This window comes from Gossypium arboreum, chromosome 3 (genome assembly GCF_025698485.1).
Source record: "Gossypium arboreum isolate Shixiya-1 chromosome 3, ASM2569848v2, whole genome shotgun sequence".
Classification (NCBI taxonomy): Eukaryota; Viridiplantae; Streptophyta; class Magnoliopsida; order Malvales; family Malvaceae; genus Gossypium; species Gossypium arboreum.
In genome coordinates, this window is record NC_069072.1 from 9,720,850 (window position 1) to 9,729,251 (window position 8,402).

The 8,402-nt window shown below is 32.2% G+C and overlaps 1 protein-coding gene across 1 annotated transcript; it reads left to right on the forward strand.

Annotated features, from left to right (window-relative positions):
* Positions 1-1,682: 1,682 nt before the first annotated feature.
* On the forward strand, positions 1,683-3,466 carry LOC108455894 (sulfated surface glycoprotein 185). Its single transcript, XM_053026230.1, has 4 exons — positions 1,683-2,027; positions 2,139-2,484; positions 2,721-2,724; positions 2,859-3,466. Exons 1-4 carry the CDS (start codon positions 1,859-1,861, stop codon positions 3,180-3,182), a joined length of 843 nt encoding a protein of 280 aa, XP_052882190.1. The 5' UTR covers positions 1,683-1,858; the 3' UTR covers positions 3,183-3,466.
* Positions 3,467-8,402: the final 4,936 nt, after the last annotated feature.

Sequence of the window (8,402 nt, forward strand, 5' to 3'; positions counted from 1 at the left end):
ATTTTTGATTAATTATCAATCAATTAGTGTTACAATTATATACCAATTATAATAATATTTAGCTTATAAATATATGCATTAACAATGGCATTTTAATTTAAAATAACATCTAATTATTGAAAGAAATTATATTTTAACATTATTTATTATATTTTGTTTTCATCAACAAAATTGCATATTTTTTATTATTTGAGGTGTTTAGTTATTATTATTATTTGATATTTGATAGTTTTACTATTATTTAATTTTAAGAATATTTTTGTCGACTGAGTCTTAGCTTGGTTAACATTGGTATTGTGGTCAGTGCAAGAGTATGTAGGTTTGAGTGTGTTGAAGTACATTTATCCTCCAATATATATAAGGGTTAGGGGGTTATGGGTAATAATGTTTACATAATTATGAATGTTGTTTATCATTGTGCCATGAAATATTATATCAAAGGCAATGAAGTATTAAAGTAATGGCTATCAATTGAGTATTAACTCGATTGACATAGATATTGTTGTCAATATAGGAGGACATGAGTTCGAGTACACTAAAGTTCAATTATCTTTCCATTTAAGAGTTGGAGAGCGACTATAAATAATTCTAAATATTATATTAAAAAAACGTAATGGCTATCCATTGTTTTCCATTTTTTTATTTTCTTTACTTTTAAAATGTTGTTTTATTCTTTCATTTATTTTTCAAAATTAATAGAGTTCTAGTATAAATTAAAACAATTCTCATTTAATTAATAAACACATATTTTTAAAAATTATAAAATATAGAATTTAATAACTTTAAAAATAAATACCTAAAATCATGTGTAATACACATCAACTAATTTATAAAGGAGTAATCAACAAAAGAATATAAAGATAAAAAAAAAAACAATGTGTGCCTACTAGATGGTAACGTGTGTCACTAATAGAGATGTAACATAAAAGTTAACGAATGGACCTGATTGGAACGGTATGATGGTTTGAGGACTTATTTAAAACATTTTAAAATTTAAATACCAATTTAAAATCAGACCCATAGTTCAGGGACGTTTGGTGCAATAAACTCAATTGGTGCGTGCTCCTAAGTTGTAACAAGTGTCTATCGAGTTCTAGCCAAGATATTGCGAAGCTTCATGATCCGGTTGCTCTTTTTATCTTGTTATTTACACAAAAAGTCCAAGAGTCTCCTCCTAATTAACAACATTCTTATAAGGGCCATAGATTTTAATGATTGAAAATAAGAGAATTTGAAGGTAGAAAAGTGAAATATTATCCCAGTCCGGCTTGTGGGGGTTGTTGAGGACAATTACTCGTGCTCGGACAAATCATATGCCCAAAAATGGGCAGAGACTGCTGCGTATGGGTTGAGCGACTGGTAATAAATTACTCACAACCACAAGTAGAAACAGAGGAAAGCAGGAACTGATACAGAAGTGAACATCAAAAACGTCCAATGTTCTCATTACATTAATGTGTAGTTGATGACTTGGATTAGAGCTTTCTGTAATTATCGAGGAAAAGACAGAACCCCAAATCAATGTCCTGTCGATTGTCAAATCTGCTACAGAGTAGCAACCTCACTGTCTTTCCATATTTTATCACATCCAGCCAAGAAGGCTCTTCACATGTCTTTGTTTTTAGTGATTAGATAATAATAATAATAATAAAAACATTTTCAGCTCCTTGCTTTACAGTTGGTCTGGTCCTAACACCAACCACTCACGGGCTGATAGTTACTTGGATACTGCCCATATTTTCTTAAGTCTTACGCTACAGTAAACTGAAATGCTTTCTACTTCAAACAGGTATAAGTGTTGAACTAGAGAAGCCCTAGTGGAAGCTTCTTTTCACTTCTCTCATGTTTGCTAGCTGCCATGGATCCAATCATTCGCCTTCTTCTTCTTCTAGCATCCTCTTTCATGCATCTATTTTCCGCAACAGCTCAACCCCCAAATCCAATCTCTCGGATCACAGTAGTGGGCGTTGTTTTCTGTGATTCCTGTTCAAGCAACACTTTGTCTAGGCACAGCTACTTTTTGCCAGGTAAAAGAGATTAGTATACAACCCCAAACACTGGTCTAATTCATCAAGGAACAGACACACACATACATATAATATATTTGTGATATTTAAAGTTGCCTTTGATTTTACTAGGTGCTGAAGTCAACATTGAATGCAAGTTTAAAGCACAATCACCAAAAACTACAGAGCAAATGAGCGTCTCAGTCAACAGAACTACAGATAAATATGGGGTGTACAAGCTAGAAATACCGCATGTTGACGGGGTTGACTGTGTGGAAGGTTTGGCCATTGAGTCATTATGCCAGGCAAGTTTAGTAGGGAGCAAATCCAAAGCATGCGATGTACCAGGTTTGAAGACATCCACAAATCAGATAACTGTCAAATCAAAACAAGATAATCTGTGCATCTACAGCTTGAATGCACTGAGTTACAGGCCTTCCAAGAGAAATGCCACCTTGTGTAGAAATCACAAACAGTGGTAAAAATATTATGGAAGTTATTTGTTTAAAGTTAGATCGTATTTTATTTTTATTTTTAAAAATAAGTAAATTATATTTTATATATTAAATTGAAGAATAAATTAATTTTTGTTAATAATTTTATTTATTTTAATATTAAAATTAATTATTATAAGTCAAAGTACATTCAATTAATTATTCAGTCAATTATATTAATTTTAATAATAAAATATATGAAAATTTTAATAAAAATTAGTTCAGTTTTTGGTCTAATATACAAAACATATTTACTTAATTTAAAAAAAAAAATTAACTCCTAGGTAAATTTACGCCTGAAGAGCTGTCCCCAACTTCTTTTAACTCCTTTCCTTTCCCAAAATTTGGATTCCCTTAGCCATTTCCCTCGTTACCTCCCCTTCCATCATTCCCACTCCCTCCCCTGCCACCTTTGCCATCATGGCCCTTTCCTCGCTTGCCCTATCCCATTCCACATCCCAATCCACCATCTTTGCCTTTCCCTTTCTCCCCTCACCCTCCCTTCCGTCCTAGCCCATCTCATTTTGTTCCACCCCCTCCACCTGCATTTAATCTAGGAGATCCTACTACTTGGCTACCAGCTCCTCCTTCCCCACCTGGCTTTAATCTGGGAGACCCAACAACCTGGATATCTTACGTTCCCCGCTCCCCTCCAAGCTTCCCCCAGAGCCAAACACCCTAAGCATCATTTGGCCTCCTCTAAATTCAATTCAACACCTGAATAATTATGCTTGATTTTGATATCATGTACTGTTATTCTTGATTGAGAAGATTTCATAATTTACGGTATAGAAAGTAGAATGGACTAGCTTACCTTTTTAGTAACATTATTATGTATATAGACATGCACTTATCGCCTCCTTTTGCAGCAAATCAGTTCACTAGTGCTATGAATTTGAAATTGTGGGAACGAAATCATTATACCTTCCAATTGCACAAATATATAAAAATTAAAATTTTAAAATATTTATTAAGTATTTTAATAATGGGAGTGTTTGCCAAATAATAATAATGAAAGATGTGTTTCATCACGTTACTAAAACTAATATTCAATTTAAATTCAAGTTCCAACTCCATGGGGAGAATTCTTTCCTCTTTCATTACAGTTTTTGAGTTCATAAGATTTAGAGGGCACAATTTGATTAATTGACTATGTTAATACGTCTATGTATGATGTATCATTGGAAATACGAATGGATGAATGTAGGAATTTAAGTTGGATTTTTTTTTTAAAGAAAATGATGTCAAGTGTTGAAGATAAATTCGTGTATGCAACAAACAAATAAGTAAAGTAAAATCGAAAAGATCGAATATGTAAATTTTACGTGGAAAAATTCTTAAAAAGAAAGATAAAAAATCGCTAGCAAAAGAAGATTTCGCTATAATAAAGAAAGATAAAAAATCGCTAGCAAAAGAAGATTTCACTATAATAAAAGGAAAGTACAAAAGATAGAGAGAATCAACACAAAACAGATAATCTAAATATTTTTGTTATGTAAAACCTAGAGTAACTAAGGTCTATTTATAGGCTGAATTCATAGCATATATGACTAAAATAACCCTAGGTTAATCAGAGTTTAAGTGAAAAACTAAAACATGATTTAACTGAGAGAAGAGAACTGAGAAATTAGAGAAACAAGTCGCCACATTGTGATGTGGCATTTGCGTCATTGAGACGAAAGCTCTCTTCTCGTCGTGATGTCGGCTGTTCGTCGGGACGAAGAACATTTTCTCGTTGTGATGTCACACACTATTTGGTCCAAAAATGCAAGGCATAACTCTACAAATCTCCACATTGACTTGTATTTGACTTGACTCCCTTGCCAAGCGCTATTATGGGCCTAATTTGATCTTCATCGGAAACTCACTAAGTCCGAGCAATGCTCGAACTTTGAATTTTGAAGACTCTTTGTCAACATGTTGGTCGGATTGTATTCTGTGTCAATTTTATTAATCTGAACATCCCATTGAATGATCATCTCTCGAGCAAAGTTATAACAAATATCTATGTGTTTTGTCCTTTCGTGATGCATCTAGTCTTTGGCGAGGTGTATGGCACTTTGGCAATAACAACATATGACAGTTATCCCCTTTTCACTTACCGGTTCACTAAACATGTCTTTTAACCAAACTGCTTCTTTTACAGCTTCGGTAATTGCCATGTATTCTGCTTTAGTAGAATATAAGGCTACTGCAGCTTGAAGTATAGCTTTCAACTGATGGCATAATCTCCAAAAGCGAATAAATAACCTATGAGAGATCTCATTTGATACAAGTCTTAGACATTATTTAAATCAACATATCCGACTAAACCCTTTTTGCTTCTTCAGAACTCTAAGCATATGTTAGAAGTACCTAGTAAATATCTAAATATCCACTTAATTGCATGCCAGTGTAACTTACTCGATTTGGCCATATATCTACCAACAACATTAACAACATGTGAAATATCGGGACGAATACATACCATTGTATACTTCAAACTTCTAACTGTGTTTGAATAAGGTACTTTTGACATATACCTTTCTTTTTTCTCGTGGGGAGAATCTGAAATTGGCAATTTAAAATGTCCAGCTAAGGGAGTACTTACCGATTTTGAGTCTTGCATCTCAAATAGCTCAAGGATCTTTTTGATGTACCTTTTTTGTGATAAAAAAAAAATTTAAAATGTCTATCCCTCGAAATTTCCATCCCCAAAATTTTCTTTGCTACACCTAATTCCTTCATCTTAAACTTAGAGTTAAGCATGATTTTAAAATTTTCAATTTCGGATGGATTTTTAGTTGAAATCAACATATCATCAACATAAAATAACAAATATATAAATGAACCATCATCAAGACATTGTATATACACAACTGTCATACTTCGTGAAAAACCAATACTTATCATGAGGGAGTCAAACTTTATGTACCATTATCGATGAGACTAATTCAAACCGTACAATGATATTTTAAAAAGGCAAACATGATTTTTCTTACCATTAATTCTGAAGCCTTCCGGTTGCTTCATGTATATGTCCTCCTTGAGGTCACCATGAAGGAAAACATCTTTTACATCTAACTGTTCTAACTCAAGATTTTTGATGTAGTAAGAGCCAAAAGCGCCCGAATAGACTTATGTTTCACAACAGGAGAAAAAACATCGTGAAAATCATGAAATAGTGGTTTTAAGACAAAAAATTTGACGACTAAGTTCGTATAATTAGTATTTAAATTATACAAGTGAATAATAATTTTATATTAAATGTTGATTTGATGAGTTTTAACTAATTGAATTAATGGTTAGTATGAGTGGTTATTCTGGAAGTCAAGTGGTTTTAGAAAATGAGGTATCAAGATCCCATTTCTGTAAACCGAGCTCGTGAATATTTTTATTAAATATTTACAGAGTTGTATTATAGGTGCATTGAAGTTTGGTCTGGTAATTTGGCGATTAGTTGCTTAATTAAGGTAAAAGGATTAAATTGTAAAAGAAGTAAAAGTTAATCGCTACTGATTTAAAATAGTAAAGGGGCCAAAATGGTGATTAAACCATGGTAAAAAAGCCCAAGCGGTGGTGGATATGATTAATCCACTAACTTTTGGACTATTTACTCATTTAGTCTTAATTAGTTTAGGGTTAAATTAAAATAAAGTTTAATTAACTAATAATTTAAAAAAATTAAAGGACCAATTATGCAATTAAACCCTCTTTAGATGGTAATTAAACCATATGCTTATATTATGGACATATATGGACATGATTTAGTAATTTTATAAGTTGTAATAAATGGGTAATTTAGTAAATAGTTAAAATTTAAGTTAAAATTAAAGAAATTAAATGATAATATGAACATTTTCTTTTCTTCTTCGTGGAAGAAAACCCAAATAGCCATTTTTAGGGTTGGGAAAGTTTCAATCAAGCTTTAATCTCCTATTGGCAAGTGAAATTTCGCCCGTTTTTAGTAATTTTTAAGTTTTTTGGCTCATATAAGCTTGATTTAGCTAACTCTGAGACTATTGTAAAATTTTTAAACATTTTGGATTATTCCATTAATAATTTTAGTGTGTTCTTGAAGTTTAACGGTAGATTATTAAACTTGATTGCCAAATATGACTATTTTGTAAAGTAGTTTTTAGTAATTTTGATGTTTAAGGACTAAAATGTGAAATAGAAAAATTACATGTACTTGTTGTGTAATAAAAATAAATATGGACTATATTAGGGTCCAAAAAATTTGGTTAAGCTTGAATTTGGTTGAAAATTGGTTAAATTGCAAGTTTAAGCTTAGGGACTAAATCATAAAAAGTGAAATATTGGGGGTAATTTTATAAAAATTTGAAAAAGGACTTAATTGTATTAAATGAGTTGATTTTTATATTAGAATTAGTGGATTGAGTGAAATTATTATTCTAGATCAAGAATGTGTTGAAATCGAGGCATAGAGAAATTGCAAAATAGTCCTTGTACTTTGACGTTGTTGTAGATTAGTCTAGTAAGTTTGTTCGGTTAATTTTTAATATGTTTTTAAATGAATAATAGATTAGTTTCAATTGTTGAATATTTGTTACTACAAATGATACTTTGCAAATGAGAACTGATATATTGGCACGATAATACTATTTTTCTGTTGATTGAGATATTTTAAGCCGGTGAATGTAGGATAGAGTACGATTGGCATGCCAATAGGTTATTTGCGCGCAGTACTGGATTGGAGTGGGATGTGATGAGGATTTTAGTGCACCTCCTGTTTACTGAAATATCGAAGTCCTACATTTGTTGGGGATTATCGTGTTATATTTCAGTGTTTTCTAGCATGTTACCGGGGGTGGACGTTAGCCTACGGGCTAGGCACTTGGTGCCGAGGCGTGTTATCGGTTGGATTAGCTCATATAAGTGTTTGGCGTGTTCTTGGATGGTTAACCATGTACTTGTATCCATATATCATTCATCGGGCATAGTTTTACTGATCACTGAATGTTATTAACATGTGGAAAATTAATTTGTACTATTATTTGAGCATTACTCACCTATTGTGAGCTGTGATTGACAGAAATTCTGTTAAGAACCTTGCTGAAAGGAACTCGGTTTATTAATCTTGTTATTTGAATTATTATGTTTAATTCGATAAGCTTTATCGTTTATTTATAAACTTACTAAGCTTTATAAAAGCTTACTCGTGATTTGTTGGGCTTTCTTGTAGATAACATTTTGTGGGTAATCGGGCGATCGGATCAACTCAAAGAAATCACACTGTCTGAGCTTCTTTGGTAAATTATGAATTCGATTTGGCTTATATGGCATGTAATAGGACTATTGATCATGTTCTGTAATGTTTCATAAGTACATGTAATGTGTTAGGGCTGTGCATTTTGATGTTGTGGTATGAGTAGTTAATGTGGTATGTTTGTTGAATTCCATGTTTAAGCATAAATGAACAAGCTTGAAATGGTAAGTGTGGTTTGAATTAGGTGTGGTATAAAGGAATTGAAGGTAAGTTATAATTGAGTGTGTTGTGGCTTGCATAATGTAACTAAAGTAGTGAAATGTTGGGTGATTGGGGATGTGTGTTATTGATGACACATTGGTTAGGCACCTAGGTTGGTTGTTTAACTTGATTTGCAGAGTTTAAAATGGATTCTAAAGTCTTGTGAACATGTATGTAAGTTTATAGTTGGGTACTTAAGCATTTGTTTGTGAAATGAGCATGTTTTGAGACATTTATAAGCACACACGGCCTGAGACATGGACTATTACACATGAGAGTTCCATGAAAACTTTTAAGTCATTTGACTCAATGACTATACTGCAGCTGTTAGAATAAAAAAATTCCGAATTAGATGCAATCTTTTTTCAGTTGAAACATACTTGACATCTGATAGTGTCCAAATAATTCTGTCGTGCATTCTGATTTGTATGT